The 20225-nt window shown below is 39.7% G+C and overlaps 1 protein-coding gene across 1 annotated transcript in view; it reads left to right on the forward strand.

Annotated features, from left to right (window-relative positions):
• The window catches only part of CACNA1C (calcium voltage-gated channel subunit alpha1 C), an 833272-nt gene that overhangs the window by 582608 nt on the left and 230439 nt on the right, over nt 1-20225 (forward strand). The window contains 2 exon segments of the mRNA XM_043967623.1: nt 3936-4039; nt 10823-10995. Of these exon segments, the coding sequence (XP_043823558.1) occupies nt 3936-4039; nt 10823-10995 (277 nt within the window).

Below are 20225 nucleotides of genomic sequence, written 5' to 3' on the forward strand. Positions count from 1 at the left end.
CAGGAATTTTCAATGAAGTAGTATAAGCCCCTTTGTTTTATAGATGAGAAAACAGGTCTAGAAAGGTGGGATGACTTGTACATTGGTAGGTGCAGTCAGTGCCAAGACTAGAACCTTGACTCCTGACTGCTCTTTCATTGCATCTAGGGCGCCTCTCACTAGAAAGTTTGTTGTTGTTGTTTGTCCTTCATTCTTTTTTTGTGGGGGGCAATTGGGGTTAAGTGACTTGCCCAGGGTCACACAGCTAGTAAGTGTTAAGAGTCTGAGGTCAGATTTGAACTCAGGTCCTCCTGAATCCAGGGCTGGTGCTCTATCCACTGTACCACCTAGCTGCCCCTTGTCCTTCATTCTTTTTTTTTTATGAGATATTTTATTTTTTCCGTTACATGTAAAGATAGTTCTCAACTTTTGTTTATACATGCTTTACAATTTCAGATTTTTCTCCCTCCCTCCCCTCCCTCCCCCCTCCCCTAGACAGCAGGTAATCTGATATAGGTTATATCTATATATCTCTATACATATACATATAGATATATATATACACACACATATATATACACATAATAACATTAATCCTATTTCTGCATTAATCCTGTTACAAGAGAAAGAATCAGAGCAGTGATGCAAAACCTCAAAATAGAAAAAAAAAAACAACAGCACCCAAAACAAAAGAAATAATATGGTTCAATCAGCATCTATACTCCACAGTTCTTTCTTTCTTTTTTTTTTCTTGGATTTGGAGATCCTCTTCTATCATGAGTTCCCTGGAACTCTTCTGTACCATTGCATTGGTGAGAAGAATATAGTCCATCACAGTAGGTCAACACTCAATGTTGATGATACTGTGTACAATGTTCTTCTGGTTCTGCTCATCTCACTCATCATCAGCTCACGTAAGACCCTCCAGGTTTCTCTGAACTCTTCCTGCTCATCATTTCTTACAGCACAATAGTATTCCATTGTATTCATATACCACAACTTGTCCAGCCATTCCCCAATTGATGGGCACCCCCTCAACTTCCAATTCCTTGCTACCACGTAAAGAGCAGCTATAAATATTTTTGTACATGTGGGTCCCTTTCCCCCTTCCATGATTTCTTTGGGCAAAAGACCTAAAAGTGGGATTGCTGGGTCAAAGGGTATGCACAGCTTTATCGCCCTTTGGGCATAATTCCAAATTGCTCTCCAGAATGGTTGGATCAGCTCACAGCTCCACCAACAATGCATTAGTGTTCCAATTTTCCCACAGCCTCTCCAACATTTATTATCTTCCGTCCTTCATTCTTAAAGATGGTGATGTCATGACTTTCTGTGAATTGTATTTAAGTGAGGGAGGGCTGTGCAAAGTCACCAACCTCACTCTCTCCTCCAGAGCCATCTGGGTCCAGTGGCAAGATATGTATCAGGATTACTGGGGATGGTCCTGGATTTTTAAGGCAATTGGGGTTAAGTGACTTCCCCAGGGTCACACAGCTAGTAAGTATCTGTGGTCAAATTTGAACTCAGGTCCTCCGAACTTCAGGGCCAGTACTCTATTGACTGTGCCACCCAGCTGCCCCACTAGAAAGCTACAGACATAGTGGAAAGTGGAGAGTGGCATCTGGAAGTTTGCCAATATTAAATTAACAGGATGTTCCAACTTGTTGGATGTCAGGGAATTCAGAAGTCAGAGTTAAAGATGAACCATATATTACAAGCCCAGGTGACTGGATGGATGGTGGTTGGCATCATAGAATCAGAGAAATTAAAAAGGGACAGATTTGTGTGGGGAATGAGAAGTATTCACTTTTAGGTGTATTGCCTCAAGTGTCAGTAGAATGTTGAGATAGAATAATTTGGCAGGAATTTCTTGGGAGGGATTGGCATGAGTCAGAGATTTTGATTCTGGAGTTGCCTGCATTGATGCTAAATGAAGTCGAGGGCAGCTCAGTGGTACAGTGGATAAAGCACCAGCCCTGAATTCAGGAGGACCTGAGTTCAAATCTGGCCTCAGACACTTGACACTTACTAGCTGTGTAACCCTGGGAAAGTCACTTAACCCTCATTGCCCCGCAAAAAAAAAAAAAGAAAAGAAAAGAAAAGAAGAAAAGATGCTAAATGAAGTCATAGGAGTGAATGAGATCACTTAGTATAGAAAGAGGTGAGAGTAAAGGAGGAAAACCCACATGTAAGGGGTGAAAGGATCATAGATCATTGGTGAAGAAACAAAAGGGATTTCACCAACCCTCCAATCCATCCCCTTTTCTTTTACAGTTGAGGCAACTGAGGTTACACAAATAATAAGCTGTCAGAGATAACATTTGCACCCAAGTACTCAAGAATTAATGGTCTTTCCACTGTCTCAAATAGAGAAAATATTGATCAAAGAAGTCATTCATATAGCCTCCTTGCTCATCCTAGCCTTCACCTCCCTCTTCCCTTCTCCAAACCCATCGTTGAATCACATCAACTCACTGCTTCTTTACCTCACTTGCCTTCACTTAAGCATGAATACATGGACCTATTTTAAGTGGGTCTGTTGTAGAAGAATTATGTCTTCCATATGATCCAGCTTAACTAATAATACCTAAAGGCCTTAATAGACTTCTTTAGCAAATCATCCTTTAACTTAACACTTGGAAAATGGCAAGCTATAGAAATAGCTCAAAGCACTACTTACATAAGGCAAACACAACAAGGAGAGAACTAGATATAGCATTTTTTTTTTGCGGGGCAATGGGGGTTAAATGACTTGCCCAGGGTCACACAGCTAGTAAGTGTCAAGTGTCTGAGGCTGGATTTGAACTCAGGTACGCCTGAATCCAGGGCCGGTGCTTTATCCACTGTGCCACCTAGCCACCCCCTAGATATAGCATTTTAGGCCAGTCAGGCTAAGTATCTCCCATCACAATATGGTCAAAGTTTGTGCTCGACCATGGGAATGTATTTGGAATGAGAAGCTATGTGGAGGATGGTGTAAATAGTTGACAAGGCCTGGCCTGGCCCAGTCTTATGAAAAGGCCTTATTGGGCAATTTCACAAGGATAGAATTGGGTTTTTTTTCATGAACAGTTATGGTTTTTAAAAAGCAACCCCAATGGACATTATAATAGGTGTAAGTGAAAGGTTGACAGCCCCATAAATTTTCATCTTCTTAAAAAGTTGGTAGACATCACCTTACCCTCAGAACCACATCTCTTTCCTTTCTACAGTGACAACTAGGTGTTCTTTTCTCATATAGATGTTTTTATTTATCCTTATACTATGATTTCCTGCAGTTTCCAGGTTGTAAGTTCCAAGCATTCCTAGTAGAATATACCAGGACCATACTGGGAGAAATACAGTCAGATTTATTGGAAACAAATGGTTTCCTCTTTTTTTAACTGTGACTACTTCTGCTATGCCAATAAAGTGTTGGCAGGGCGAGCTATTATATGTATAGACCATCTAGTCTGAGAGTCTTCAGTGGCTATAGCTGCCATAGAAGCTTTGATATTCATGTGAGCCAACTCTGACCCTGCTTGGTCACCCCTTGATTGGTTTGGTGCCAAGTCTTCAGTTCTCTTACCAATTCCTAGTACATCAACTAGCTAATTTGGAAATTATTTAACACCTGCTTGGACAGGGAAAAATACATTAAATCTGGACTCAGTTAATTTTTTCCTGCTAAAATGGTGCTAGAATGAGAGAAAATACAAGGCAGTGGTCTCCTTGAAGTGGCTGCTTTCAAATCATAACAACTCAGGTGCTTGTTACGGAAAGATAGTTTTGAAGACTCATGATGCCAAAAGGAAAAAAATGGTAATAATGTTCACAAGGGAAAATGAAGTCCAGGCTAATGGGTCCTTAACAGATTCTGTTTACATGCTTTCCCACCTGCCTTTCTGCTCTAACATGTTTCTGCTTTCTTTCTCTCCTAACTTCCTTTCTCTCCCAACTTTCCTTCATCTTTCCAGATGCAAGACGCAATGGGCTATGAGTTACCTTGGGTGTATTTTGTCAGTCTGGTCATCTTTGGATCCTTTTTCGTTCTAAATCTGGTTCTCGGTGTTTTGAGCGGGTAAGCTGACCATCTCCATGTCCTCTTTCCAATGCAGCCGAGCAGGGCTCCATCACCAGGATCTATATGGATGGGACCCTTGTGGATGTAGGAAACACAGAAAAACAAAATCTCTTGGTTCAAATAAAATCACTCATATGTTGACAATATTTGGCTTTTAATTTGGCCTAGAAGGAGTTAGGTCCCAACATTCCTGATACCAGTGACTTGGGTGCCCAGTGGAGCTTTGCCATGCTCGGTTGCAGAGTATGCCTCACTAACTATCATTCCATTCTTCTAGGTCAATGATGCCGTAGGAAGGGACTGGCCCTGGATCTATTTTGTTACACTAATCATCATAGGGTCATTTTTTGTTCTTAACTTGGTTCTCGGTGTCCTTAGCGGGTAAGCAGTACCAAGGAAAATGTTACTGTTTTTTTTTTTCATTTGTTTTATTCATTCTTTTCACTCTTGGCTTTACACCTTCTCTGGGTCTCACTGAAGCTAGTGAGACAAACAAGTCAGTTTCAAGAACCTTTAAACAAATGGCCTTGGCCGATTTGGGTAAAGAGCACAGATTCCCAAAAATCAACCCACTGTTTTGTATAATGGACAATAGGGGTGAACAGATGGCTTCAGTAAGAGATGACCAGGCAGATGTGCCATTCATTATGCCAGCTATGTCAGTGCCACCCCAGGTAGCCTTTCCACAAGAGCAGGATGCTCTTTTGTACTCTATACTTCGAAGGTTAGTTTCTTAACATATATAATAGCCTTGGAGCTAATAGTAAGCCATTAAAAAAGAATGTGACTTGCTTTCTTTTAGCTTCATTTTGTACAACTAGAAGAATGTTGGGTTGTTTTTTTTTCAATCAGCTAGTAAAATGTTTCTATTATTTTATAGACCAAAAGCCTTTTTTGCCAAAGTACCTTTTTCAGAATGGAAAAGGAACTTGGTCATTTAAATAAATAAACTAGCTAAGGATATGAGGGGTACGTTATAATTTCCCTCAGTTTCCAAGAGAAAGTCTCTTCGTTAACCCAGTCCACTACAGTATACTAAAAGAATGAGATCCAATGTAATTTTGAAGACAGATTTTTTTTAAAAGTGGAGGAAACGGGGTATGATTGGGGTATTGAATATCCCATGGGTAGACATCTGCACACCTTGGGGAGCCAGCTGAATGCCTCCTCACCACCCACCCACCCTACCATATGCTCACACCAGTCATGCCAAGACTGGCCCTAAAAACCCTTACTGATAAGCCCTTGCTGCATTATTGTTACTCTGTTGCCACTTCTACTAAGCTACATCTGTGATGACATTACAATTATTTTGGACCCCAGTGAGAGTAGCTCAGATCAGCTTCTTTTAGTGACCTTTCCTAGGTGCCAAGGGCCATTAAAGCCAAGAGACATTCAGAGAAAAAAGCTGGCTTGTCATTACCAGCTTGTACATAAGTCGAGTAGTTACTGCTAAGCCCCAGAGAGATCAGGAACATTGCAGAACTGGTGTTCTTGGTCTCTGAAATGGGAGAAGAGAGTAGACCACCCCAACTGCACCCCTTACTCCCTGCCTGTCTCCTCTCTAGCACGGGAAATTTATTTACAGATTTTGCTGACCTAAGACCTTTTTTTCATTCCAAGGTGAGCTCATGAATGAAAGCCAGTGAAAACTTTTGAGGGGGAAATAGTAAAGAGAGGTGGAAGGAAAGGCAAGATCAGAGGGAAAGGGAAGGCGGTTTTTAGGGTTGTGTTCTATATTTATATTCCAACACAAGAAAATATTCATGTGTCTTTAAGTTCATCTCTCAAAGATAATCTTAAAATTATAACCCAGTCCCACTCTACCCCAAGAATACACAGGGGTAGGAAGAGAAAGGCAAGACTACCCATACGAGCAATTATTTAATAGAATACATAACATTAAAATGAGAAGAGTTCTTTTTGATGCTCTAGGACAACTTACCCATTTAACAGATGAGAAAGATGAGTCCCAGAGAACTGAAGCAAACTGACCAGAGTCCCACACATAGTAAATGGCAGAGCCAAGATTTGAAACCCAGTCCTATGACCGAAGAGTCAGTGCTCTTTCTCCTCCACCATGTCAATTGCCTGACTCTCAACTTAGAGCACTCTCCTTTTTACCACACTGCCTGTCTTTCAACCTACAATGAATGAGACTGAACAGTGTTCAAAGTCAGAACTTTAAGGATTAAATCAAAAAGTAACCCATATCTTCCTCCCCAAATCCAAATAACCATGGAGTCCTCCCCACAGAAATCTGAGGTTGAGAGTGGGAATTTAGAGCATTAAATTTATTTCATTCTCCTTGGGATCTGCCCCTAATATGAATACCACCAACAAAGAAGCCCCTCTCTTGAATAGTGATAGCTGGCATAACAAAGCAGGTTAAGTTGAGACATCAAAGAAAGAAAAAAAGAAAAGAAAAGAAAAAATCCCGGAGGAGAAGAAGAAATTGGGCAGATATCAATTGTCCTTCCTGGTTTAGGGTGGTTACTAATCCTCTGCTGTAGAAGCAGGGAGCTTTGTACAGATTTTCTCAAACATCTGAGTTCTCAAAGCTCAAGCTTTTACCTTCTCCAGCTTTTTCCCACTCACTGATCAAACATCCACCTGTTAGAATGAGGGAAGAGGGAGGGAAACCACCAACTAGAATAATAATCTGAGGTCATTTTGTGTAGGGCAGCCATTTCTACAAACCTCAGTAACTCCTGAGAGGATCACTAAGATAGAAAACAACACAACTACCAAAGAGAAGCTCAGCTGTTTGGGAGTATGGGGGACAAAAATCATCTCAGCCCTTCACATGCATGACCAAAGAATTTGATAAAAAATGTTTATCGAAATAACCCCGAATCATCAAAAAGTTAAATTATATTCAGCATGCTCTATTCACAAAGGCAAGAAAGTCTGTACTTCATTTTAGCAAGTTTTCCAAGAAAAGTATTTAGAATAAAATAAATTTCCATGCTGCTTCAAGCAGCTAATGGCCAAATGGAAAACACTGGATTTGGTGAAGACCTTGCTTCATTTACTAGTGTGACTTTGGACATTTAACCCTTCTGAAATGATTTCTTCTCCTAGAAAATGGGGACAATAACAATTGCACTACTTATCTCAGAGGTTGTTGTTAGGAACAATTAAGAAAATGGATAAAAAGTGTTTTGTAAATCAAAAAGCATTATGTGAATGTCAGCAGCTATCATTTATCTGGCATTAACAAGGGATGAGGGATCTCTATAATGGCATTTCCAGAGGATGATGGTGGTAGTGGTGATTATGTTTATTCTTCATTTAACCAGAATATTTCATTCACTGAAAATGCCATAAAAATGAGATATTACCTGACACTAATATCCCATTATATATTCAAATTATATACATATATAGGTTTGTGTGTGTGTGTGTGTATATATATATATATATATACACACACATATATATTCATCATCTCATTTGTTCTCACAATAGTTTTGTGAGCTGGGCAAGGCAGGTATTTTTCCCATTTAACCCTTAATTACAATCCCATGAAGAAGCTTAATTTTCAAGAGCTAAAAACAGTTATAGTGGCAGGTTCAAGATTGTTCCTGAAATTAATATCCCACAGAATCTGAGATCTTCAACATTTTTTCTTCTAAAGAGTACAAAAAATGCCTTCAGGTGGAAACGAAAGGTACAGAACTTGAAATTTCTTTAGTTTAATACTCATTAAATCCTTGTCCCTCTGACTGGTATGACCCTGGCCCTAGAATGGAACGGAAGAACCAATTATTTAATGGAAGAGGAAGTTTATAACCTGTGGGACTTTAATAAATTGTCACAGATTCAGTTTATTCAGAATCAAAACTCTGCTTTAGAAGGTTTGAAGCAAAAAAAAAAACAAAACTAGAAAATACACTTCAATGGGGAGGTATGCAAGAGGCTTCATTAGCTTCAGTGGGAATTTCTGTCACTCAAAGCTGTGACCTTAGAATAACATTTAAAACTGGAAAAGACTTTGAGGCTCATCTAGTTGAACAGTCTGTATGGCCTAGACTTTTCAACTGCATCTCCCTTTGTGTGTTTTACATTTCAAAAAAATAACACAGGGACTCTCAGGCCCATTTTTTTAGTAGCTGTTGCTGGTGATGAATGTATTTCTTCCTTATGACAAAACCCAGGGCTGTAACTGATCGTAAAACTAGTTTCAGTCCCAAGGCCCAACACAGCTCCCATCAGGTTAGGGTTGAAATGTCTTCATTAGTTCAGGCCCCAGTGCAGAAAGATGGCTGGCATCCAAATGAAAAGATAACAGAGCCAGATTCTGCCATCCAGCAAATCTTTACTGTTTTTGGTTTGGTTCAGACCAGCCCTTATTTCCCTCCTCACTGCTACACATCTGGGTTATTTCATTGGGCCTACAGGAGAATCATCTCCTGCCCTTCCTCAAAATAGGTAATCATACCATTCAAGGACATGAAATCTTAAGACCATGAAAGGTAGATCTCTTGTAAGCAAGGGCAAAACTTGCATTTTTCATCCCCCACATTTTTAGTGTGCTTCACTTAGGGCTTTGGTTACACAGATAATTCTTATTCCACTGGGGTCTGAAACAGAAATAGCTCAATTTCCCCTACTCTATTTTGCTCTATGTTCTAGACAAGTCACTTTAACTCTTGGAACCTCAGTTTCCTAGACCTTTCAAAGTCTCAGGTCCAAAATCTAATCCCTCTAAGGAGATGGGGAATTCCAGTTATGACCAGAACCTGAACTCTTTCCTATAACAAAAAGTGCAATATTTAGTTGCTCAGTTTCCTCCTGATTCCAGTACATGCCCCATTCCATCGGAAATTAGTTAGGGGTTCATTTTCTATTAGGAATGAAAAGGGTGTAGATAACAGTGTAGGCCTTAAAAAGTAGTCTGTGGGGGCAGCTAGGTGGCACAGTGGATAAAGCACTGGCCTTGAATTCAGGAGGACCTGAGTTCAAATCCAGCCTCAGAGACTTGACACTAGCTGTGTGACCCTGGGCAAGTCACTTAACCCTCGTTTCCCCACCAAAAGGGAAAAAAAAGTAGTCTGTGAGGGAAGTCAGATAATTAACAAACTGAAATGGAATTCTAGATGAAGGGCACTTTCCCCTGGGGGCAGGATTGAGGATTCCCAGGAGGAGGTGGGGTGAGCAAAGTATAAGAAGTGAGGCAGATGAGCCAGCATTGCTACCTGCCTCACCCCACCACTGGCATTTAAACATGATTAAGTGCTACTGGGGTGGGGTTGGGGATTGGGGGGTCCAGCTATTATTCTGGTACTTTTTCCTTAACATAAAAATTCCCTAGAAAAGTAAATGGAGTTATGTGGTTGGCTGGCCAGGAGCCAAGGGAAAAGAAAGTTAAATTCAATTAGAATTAGATTCAATCAAATTTAAAAAGAAAACTCAATCCAAGCCAGAATGTCTTTAAGGAAGCAGTTGAAGAGAAGTCATTAGAATGAGGGTCCCCCCTACCTCTCCCAACTGAAAAAAAAAGTTCCCTGCCCCATTTTTCCTCACTTCTTTCCTCCTAACCATCCTCCATGCATACAGCCAGAAACCTATTACACATCATTCCAACCAAAAGAGGAATGCAGTAAACAGTATAGTCAAACTGCAGAGACAAAACGCTCACCCTCTAAAGTGCACGTGACTCTCTTGTAGTTCATCCAGGCTTCCCTTCCCCCTTCCCTATTTGGTTATCTATTCCAATTGGAACATCTGGCTGTGGGGAAGAAATTCTATCCTATCTCAAATGACTTCTATAAGCTCTCAGCTTCTGGTTGGAACTTTTCAGGGAGAGGCTGGGAAAACTAAAACTGCAAGCACCCACTCAATTATTCCCTTAAGTCCCTGGGAACCAATAAGATGGGGGACAAATTAACAATGATTCTTCTTTGAAAGCTGAAACCCAGTCTTATAAGTAGTACTCCACCACCCTTAACACACACACACACACACACACACACACACATGAATTTGAGTTCAGAGTAAAGCAAAAGAGCTTTCTATGGAATCCAAGAAAACAGATAAAGAACCAGTCAAATAAACAGACACTGTCCCAACAAAATCCTAATTCTATTGAAATCACTGTTGGTTTAAAATTAAATTTGCCTTTCAATTTTCATATTTTCTGGGTTTCATTTTTTAATAAAGGGTATTTTCTTGTGTTAGGAATCTTTGATGTTTATTTTTCTCTTTGTGGGAAAGAACCTTTGATCTCAAAATCTTTTTAGACATGCTAATAGCCATTGGATGTTCTTAAAAATGGAGAGTGGAGACTGCAGAGACTAAGACACTCCCTCTGAATGTCCTTTATAACTTGATTCACCCTGAGACTTCCCATGTTGTCTACCAAATACCAAGGTACTGGGTAGTATATATTTAAAGAGGGATGAAATCATGGATTCCATTCCTTTAAGCTTTCATAGCTACTACTGCATGTAAAGGAGTCTTAGATAGTGAGTACTGTAGAAACACTAAGGTCATGATCTACAATCAATAAATAAATTCCCCTCCCCCATTTAGACTGTTTTGTGATGGTTCCTGAGATCTTCTTTCCTAGTCATAGGATAAGAAGTGCAGTGTATAGCGTATTTATCAGAGGTAGGGGTATGTGGGCAGGTTTTCCTGGAGAACCCCATCTAATACTGGTTTTTTTAAATATCCCCACATCTCCTCCCCTTCCTGATTTCTCCTCCCTCCTCCTCTTCCTCCTCTTCCTCTTTCCCATCCCATCAACCCCACACTACTCCCACACTCTCTCACCAGAGAGTTTTCCAAAGAGAGGGAGAAAGCAAAGGCTCGAGGAGACTTCCAAAAGCTGCGAGAGAAGCAGCAACTGGAAGAGGACCTCAAAGGCTACCTGGACTGGATCACTCAAGCGGAAGACATTGACCCTGAGAATGAAGATGAAGGCATGGATGAGGAGAAGCCCAGAAATAGTAAGCAACTTTTCTCTATCTTTGGACTTGATGTTGGGAGGGAAGAAGCAAGCCGAGGGCAGACACTTCTCTCACCCATACTTCTAGAGGCTCAACAGTGAGGTCTCTTGAGACAAGATTAGAGCATTGTGATATTCGTGGTGAAGAGAATAGAGACATAGATGTAGAATAATTACTATTGGTCCAAAGAACTTCACATTTCCTTATGGTATCTTTAACATTAAAACTTGTGTGTGTGTGTGTGTGTGTGTGTGTGTGTGTGTGTGTATGGGGTGGGGGAGAGTGGGAAGGAATAATTGATAACTGCTGATAGATTTCTTTTTAAGACAGCACTTTTTATAAGCCAGTGTTGTTATCTCCTCATCTATTTTTTGGCATGTCAGGTTACATTTCCAGACAACTGGAAAACTTTTCTATTTCATAAGATTCTCTCTCCTAAAGTTTGGTGGTTCCAGGTACTTCCAGTACAGAGAATTGAACCAAAGGTCTGTTCTAACTGGGAATTTGGGAAGGGAGAAGATGGAAGAGGAAAAATAGAAACTCTTCATTGGCAGTGGGAGAGGACACGAGTCAATGACATTCAAGTCATAGTTAGGAACATCCTTTCTTACCCCATTAATCAATGAGATGAATTTGTCAAGTTCATCCTTTGTGATCAATTCATCCAAAAACATAAAACGAAAACCAAGGCAGTAAACCTGTGAACAAAAGACTGTTGACTGCTTTTAAAAATAGTTTACAAAGGATTTTAAGTAAGAAAGATCAGTTTTGAATGAAAATTTTTGAAGGTCAGACGCAGAGTGACTAGTGGTATGAGGCGGATGAGGATTGCTACTAAAGAGCAATTTCTGGGCAAACACCTTGATATAGTTGGAATTTGGGGACTGTTGGCAAGCCTTGTTACTAGACAACTTCTTTTTGGCACCAGGTTAAGGGGAAGGGTTGTCTGAAAGACAGTGAAAATTACCTCTTAAAAACAGGAGAGTCAGGACCTCAGCTACTCCACTCCACAGATTTCAAGGCTGGCATTCTTATCTCATGATTAATGGCTGTGAACATTATGCTCAGTATATGTTATTTTAGAAGTTCATTACCTACCGTTTGTTGGGTCGCTATTCACCATCCACAGAGACATGTTGTCCCCTGTCCAAAGCAAGAACTTCTATGACAGTTTTTCTCTCTCCTTTTTGCCCATTAAATGAGCTAATTCCAGGAACTGAGCTCAGCCCATCGAAGGTGTTGTGTTGCCATAACAAACTAGTTGTCTCTGGTTCCCTGGAATTCTACACTAAGATTTGTAAACAGAACATGTGACCCCAACATCAGTTGAGGCTAAAGGGTTCAAATACTATCTCTAATGTTTAGTGCTTACATGACCTTGACCAAGTCACTCAATCACCCCTACCCCCTCCCCCAACCTCAGTTTTGTTCTTTATAAAATGAGAGGACTTCTTAAAAAACTTAGATGGCCTCCAAAGTCCCAGTTCTAGAGCCATGATGCTAAGATAATTTCCAAATCTAAAGTTCTACAGAGGGGAAGAAAGCTTGGACTTGGAATGCTCCAGGGTCCATTCAACTATGACCCAGGTTCCATGAACCAGTTCCATTGATCTAAGTTCAAATCTCACTTCAGACGCGGTCTGTGTGACCCTGGGCAAGTCACATAAGCTCTGCCTGCTTTGGTTTCCTCATCTGTAAAATGAAGATAATAGCACCCATCTCCGAGGAGGTTTTGTGAGGATAAAATGAACGACTATGTATAAAATGCTTTGCAAACCTTAAAGCACAACTTAAAGGCTAGTGTCGAAACAACAATAAAACAGTGGACATTAAGGATTTTAATTCCTTTCAACTAGTGATGCTTCATGCTCTGGGTTTTGTTTCTTTCCTAAAACAGCAGTGTTTCACTAGAACTATGAAGGCTTTAGGCAATTAGTTTCCCCAGGCTAGACATCAGTTTTCCCCATTGGAATTGGTATAGCAGATTTTGCTTCTGGCCCCCCGGGGATTTCACCTTTGTCTAATATCTAAACTTCCCAAATCTCTAAATTCAAGTTGGGAAGTACCAAGTCTTCTAGACCTACTGACTTCTGAGCTAGTCTGCCTCCTCAGTTTCAGGGATCTGACACACCTGAACCCCAGTTACATGCCTTCCTTTCCTCTGATGCTGCCACCACATGTGAAGACCCAGTCTTATGAACTACTTTTCTCTTTCCTTTCTATCTTCTATCTCCCCAAACTCCAGTTTAAAAGTTTATATTTTAGGGGTTTATTTAGAAGGGTAAAGAAAAATTACACAAATTCAGAAGCAATATAAAGGGAGGTAATTACAAATGTCTATTAAAGAAATTGATCTTCTTCCAGATGGAGTACCCCAAGTTCCCCAAGGCTAATTTAGGCATCTTGGTTCCATCTAGGCCAGTGTATTTAGCCCCTTGTGGCCTCATACAGAATGGAATTCAAACATTGAGGTTCTCTGGATAGAAATCATTAGATCTTTTTTCCAATCCTAGGATCATTTTCAGAAAATGAAAAAGACTTCTAATTTGAAAAGTAGATTTGTGGTCTTGCATCTTTTAGCTAACTTGCTTCCTCTTCTTCTCTCCTAAGTAAGAGAAGAAATAGAAAAATCCATCACAAATTTCTTCCCATTGGAATAATTCAGCACAAGTCCATAACAGATATGTTCTTTTTATTCAAGAATATAATAGGGGCAGCTAGGTGGCATAGTGGATAAAGCACCAGCCCTGGATTCAGGAGGACCTGAGTTTAAATCTGGCCTCAGACACTTGACACTTACTAGCTGTGTGACCTTGCGCAAGTCACTTAATCTTCATTGCCCCACCAAAAATAAAAGAATATAGGTGGTACAGTGGATAGTGCGATAGACTGAAGCCAGTTTCAAATAGAACACTTAATGGCTATGTGACCTTTGACAAGTCACTTAACTTCTGTCTGCCTCACTTTCCTCATCTGTGAAATGGGGGTGATAATATCATTTACCTCCCAGAATTCTTGTGAGGAGAAAATGCAAGAATTATAAATGAGTCATTTTCAGTCACGTCTGGCTCTTCATGACTTTCATTTGGGATTTTCTTGGCAAAGATACTGGAGTGATTTTCCATTTCCTTCTCCAGATCATTTTACAGATGAGGAAACTGAGGCCAACAGGGTTAAGTGACTTGCCCAAGATCACACAGCTATTAAGTGTCTGATGCTGGACCTGAACTCAAGAAGATGAGTCTTCCTGACTTCAAGCCTAGCACTCTGTGCACTGTGGCACCACTTAGCTGCCTTTAAAGTGCTATATGAACACTAGCTATTATTGTTATTGTTATTATTATTATTATCATTATCATTATCATTCTCCCGTGGATCACTGCCTTGTCATGGTGTAGGAGCTAGCGTAGCTCAATGAAACTATGAGCTTTGTCATACAGGGGTTTACCCAAGGCAGACAGATTCAGACATCAATTGAAAGAAGCAGGGAAAACCATTAGGCATAACCTAAATAATATCTGTTATGAATTTGAAGTAGAGGTGATGAATAGATTTAAAGGATTAAATCTGGTAGATAAAGTGCCTGAAGAACTAGGGACAAAGACTTACAGTATCCTGCATGAGGCAGAAACAAAAACCATTCCAGAGAACAAGAACAAGAAAGCAAAATGGCTATCTAATGAGGCCTTTACAAATAACTGAGGAAAGAAGGAAAGTGAAAGGCAAAGGAAAAAGGAAAAAATATACCCAACTAAATGCAGAATTCCAGAGATTAGCAAGGAGAGATAAGAAAGTTCTCTTAAATGAGTGATGCAAAGAAATAGAAGAAAACAATAGAATGGAGAAAAACAAAAGATCTCTTCAAGAAAATTAGGGGTATCAAGGGAAAGTTTTGTGCAAAAAATGGCAAGATAAAAGACAAAAGTGGTAGGGACTTAACAGAAATAGAAGCAATTAAGAAAAGGTGGCAAGAAGTATTCAAAAAATCTATCTATATACACAAAGGAACTATTCAAGAAAGAACTTAATATCACCAATAACCATGATGGCATTACCAATCTAGAGCCAGACATCTTGGAGAATGGCCTTAGCAAGCATTGCTACCAATAAGGCTAGTGGAGGTTATCGAATTCCATCCAAGCTATTTAAAATCTTCAAAGATGATGCTGTTAAAATCCAATATGCCAGCAAATTTGGAAAACTCAGCAGTGGCTACTGGATTAGAAAAGACCAGTTTACATCCCAATACTAAAGAAGGGTGATGTCAAAGAATGTTCAAATTACTGAACAATTGCACTCATTTTACATACCAGCAAGGTTATGCTTAAGATTATGCAAGCTAGGCTTCAGTAATATGTGAACCAAGAGGGGCAGCTAGGTGGAGCAGTGAATAAAGCACCAGCCCTGGATTCAGGAGGACCTGAGTTCAAATCCAGCCTCAAACACTTGACACTATCTGTGTGACCCTGGGGAAGTCACTTAACCCTCATTGCCCTGGAAAAACAAAACAAAACAAAACAAAACAAAAATATGTGAACCAAGAATTACCAGAAGAGCAGGCTGGTTTTCAAATAGGCAGAGGAACAAGAGACTAAATCACCAACACACACTGGATTATGGAGAAAGCAAGGGAGTTCCAGAAAAATATCTACTCCTGCTTCATTGACCATGTAGATCACAACAAAATGTGGTATCTTCAAAGAGATTGGAGTACCAGATCATCTTGTCTTCTGAGAAACCTATAAAGGGGCCAAGAAGCAATAGTTAGAACCAAGTAAGAGACAACTAATTTGTTTAAGTTTGGAAAAGGAGTATATTGTCACCTTATTTATTTAACTTAAATGCAGAGGACATCATGCGAAATGCCAGCCTGGATGAATCAAAAGCTGGAATTAAGGTTGCCAGGAGAAATATCAATAATCAGATATGTAGATGATACCAGTCTGATGGCAGAAAGTGAAGAGGAATTAGGAAGCCTCTTAATGAGGGTGAAAGAGGACAGTGTAAAAGTTAGCTTTAAGCTTAAGAAAAGAAAAAAAAAACTAAGATCTTGACAACTAGTCCCATCACTTCCTGGCAAATACAAGGAGAAGAAATGGAAGCGGTGACAGATTTTATATTCTTGGGCTCAAAGATTACTGCAGATGGCAACTGCAGGCATGAAATTAAAAGATGCTCACTCAATGAAAGGAAAACTATGGCAAATCTAGACAGCATGCTAAACAGCAAAGACATCACCTTGCTGACAAAGGTCCGTATAGTCAAAGCTATGGGTTTTGCAGTTTGGCTGTATGAAATATGACAATGTATGGCCGTGAGAGTCAGACTTTAAGGAAAGCTGAGCACCACAGAATCAATGCTTTCAGATTGTGGTGCTGGAGAAGACTTTTGAGAGTCCCCTGGACCACAAGGAGATTAAATTAGTCAATACTTAATGAATTCAGGCTATTCACTTGAAAGTCAATACTGAAGCTAAAGTTTAAATACTTTGGCCACATAATGTGAAGATGGGACTCATTGGAAAAGACCCTGATGTTAGGAAAGACTTAAAGGAAAAGGAAAAAAGGGATGGAAGAGAATGAGATAGATAGTGTCATGGAAGCAATAACTATGAACTTGGACAGACTTCAAGAGATAATGGAAGATAGGAGGGCCTGGCATGCTATGGTTCATGGGATCATGAAGAATCAGACATGACTGAATGAATGAACAACAACAAAAAATATTACCATAGCAGAGGAAGTAAGGGTAAGAAAGACTCAAGAACTAAAATGTCAGAAGAAAATAGAGAAGATAAAATGCAGCAGAAGGAATAAAAAAGGTAGAGTCCACTGGAATATGTCTATAATGAATTACAATTAAAATAATAAGTTGGAGATATCAAAGTAGTAGTTAATGTCAAGATAGCCATAAGTTAGCTAACCTGTGTTCCTATGAGCCACAGTCAGCTTTTTGGGAGCTTGATATTCATCACTTTGAAGCAAATGCATAAGGGAGAGCATTGCATAAATACCTTCTTAACCTTTTTTATACAGCTATTCCATAAAATACAAGAATACGTGTGCTTACTAACCTCATTGATGTGCTGATTAAAGGTATTATTGTGTCCTCAGAAAGACATGAAAATAAAATCGTGTAATATTTCATTTTCTAATTCTCTTCATTATAATAAATGAATTAGGTATTTAGATTTGGGAATGGAAAAGACAATAGCAGTGGATTCTTTCATAGATTCGGAGCTTGAATGGAACATTAGAGATCATCTCATCCAACACCTTCTTTTTATGGGCAGGGAAACTGAAACCCATAAAATTGAAGTGACTTTCCCAAGGTCATGCAGGCAGTAAATAGCACCCACCTCCATTACTCTTTCCAGTATGCCATGCTGTGGAGTTGGTCACCCTTGGCATTGCCATGGCGATGACTTCCCAAGGGAATAGATGAAGCAGGCTGAATTTCAGACAGAACAAATAGAAATAAAACTCACTGGTTGTTTTTTCAAGGAGATGACAGAAGCTAAAGTTGGATACATTTCTCTACATTTTTTTTTACAATAAATGAATTTGCTGGCATGCTATATGCAAAAATAAGTTGCCATTTCCTGTTTCTTCAGTCAAGATCTCAGGCCTGGAATAAGGCTGAAGTCCTGGTTTATAGGCAGTCTGCCCTGTGAGATGACCTAAGCCATCTGCCATCTGTAGATCCAGGCCACCATGAAAGACCGGAAGATTAGAAACATAGGGAAAGAAAGAGATCATCTTTAATTAATCACAGCTAGTCAGGATTATTTGAGACTGCCTAGGACCCTAAAGAGGTAGCTAGTCTCTTTAGACAGGCTTTTCCATCTTTTTCTGTGGCAGCATCCACAGTACACATCAATTTTCAATTAGCATGAATAGCCCTTAGAAGTGGGAGGGCTTTGTATCCAAGAGTCACCACTGAGGAAATTGGCTGAGGGGCAGGGAATGAAGCAGAGAAGAGACACATTTAGACAGCATCATCTCAGAATGCTTTTATAGTGTTAAAAAAAGGAAGCCACCTGAGTATTTGCTCTTCATACCCCTGCTATAGACATTCTTGTAAATGTCATTGCACAGAGCTGATTTTTCATTCACCCAATGGTGAGAATTAAGAAAATGATGAAGTCATAAAAGCAAAAAGGGTTTTTTTTACTCTGTTTCTTTCTTTCCTTCCCTATTAACATAATCATCCAAAGGTATTTATTAAGTATCTCCCAAAAATGCATTAAATTAAATTCAACAAACTCTTATGAAGAACATGCTCTATGCAGGGTACTATGCTATTTTCTGGTCGAAGATTAAAAACATAGGCCCCCACCCTCAAGGAGTATACAATCTAATAGTACTTATAGGACATTTCTATAAATAATAACAGACATACCCCGCTTAACATCTTAGCACATTAGACAAAACAATGCTGTAAGAGGAAAGTACATGAACAATATTATAAGGGTTACCAATTGGCAACCCCCTAGGATCATAAGACTTAATGTAGGAAGAGATCTAAAGACCAGAGGTCAAGGGCTGGGAGGGATCTCAAATGTCATCTGGTCCAACCCTGTTAATTTACATTATTGGGAAACTAAGGCCCAGGGAGTTTTAAAGACTTGTCCAAGGTAGTAAGCATCAGAGGTAGGATTTGAAGTCAGGTCCTAAGACTTGAGAGTCAATATTCTTTCCATAGCATCAAGAGGAATCTCAGAATCTCAGCATTGGAAAAGAGTTCACAAGACCCCTAATTCAGCCTATACCTAAACAACATGCCAAGATAAAAGCTATCAGTAATATATTATATATATATAATATGTATATATATACACACACACACACACACACACACACACACACATACAGCACAAGACAAGTGTTATCCAGTCCTTAGAGGCAGACCTAACACCAGCGCTTTTTGAGTTCAATTTCAATGTCAAGACAAAATGAATCACTGTACAGTTAACAAAAGGATGTTTGCTTTGCCTTGACACAGCAAGCATGTGCAGCTAGAATGCAGTGGAACTGAGGTTCTCTTAACACAGCACCCCCTCCTTTCCACAAGGTGATTCACATAGTCTTCAGAAGTTTTCCTGACTCCTTGCAAATGAAATGTTTTAATGCCCATAGGTGAATGGGAGGCTATATCAAGGGAGGCGGAGGCCAATCAATTCACCACAATAGCGTTGTTGCCTTTTAGGGAAAACTAACCCTATTGTGGGAGAGAAGGAAGGCGTATAGTTCTAATTCATGTTTTGGGGAAGAGGAACCCACCATCTTCTGAAGCAGAAGAACCATTCCACTTTGGGATCGCTCTAACTGTTAGGAACTTTAACTTGACTTAAACCTTTCCACCAGTTGCTCCTAATTCTGCCTTCTGGAGCAGAATAAATCTAATCCCTCTTCTTTATGATAGCCTTGCAGATACCTGAAGAAAGCTCTTATATCCTCCCCCCATCACCTCACCCTGCCCCTCTGTCTTCTCTTAACAAAACATACCATTCCTTCAAATGGCATGTCCTTCACTATTCTGGTTCTTCTCCTCATGGTGTTCTCCAGTTAACCAATCTGCCATTTTACAGATGAGAAAATTGAAGTCCAAAGATGTTGTTACTTTCACAAAACCACAGGGGCAGCTAGGTGGTGCAGTGGGTAAAGCTCTGGCCCTGGATTCAACAGGACCTGAGTTCAAATCTAGCCTCAGACACTTGACACTTACTAGCTGTGTGACCCTGGGCAAGTCACTTAACCTTCATTGCCCTGCAAAAAACAAACAAAAACCACAAGACCACACAGTAAGAAAAAGAGCCAAGATTTAAGCCAGATTTTCTGTTTCTGATTGCAATTTTCTTCATATTACACTATGCTAGGCTTTGAAATATTATAACAAGGTTTGGTTATAATGTATTCATGACATTATAGAAAAATACCACTGATCCAATTCAATTCCACATATATTATTAAGTCTGGCACCAAAAGTTTCAAGACAAAACCAAACAGTTCCCACCCTCAAGGAGTTTGCGTTATTCTGGGGGTTAGAGAATGGAGTAAGGGATGGGAAACAACAATAGATGATACAATACATAATATAATAATAGATAATGAAATAATTGATAGAGGGAATGAGATATAAAGACATGAGAGAGACAAACACAGAGACAGAAAGATGGGTAGAATACAAAGTAACTTTGTGAGGAAAGGAGCCACTAAAAACTGGGAGGA

Source organism: Dromiciops gliroides, chromosome 5 (genome assembly GCF_019393635.1).
Source record: "Dromiciops gliroides isolate mDroGli1 chromosome 5, mDroGli1.pri, whole genome shotgun sequence".
In the NCBI taxonomy this organism is placed as follows: domain Eukaryota; kingdom Metazoa; phylum Chordata; class Mammalia; order Microbiotheria; family Microbiotheriidae; genus Dromiciops; species Dromiciops gliroides.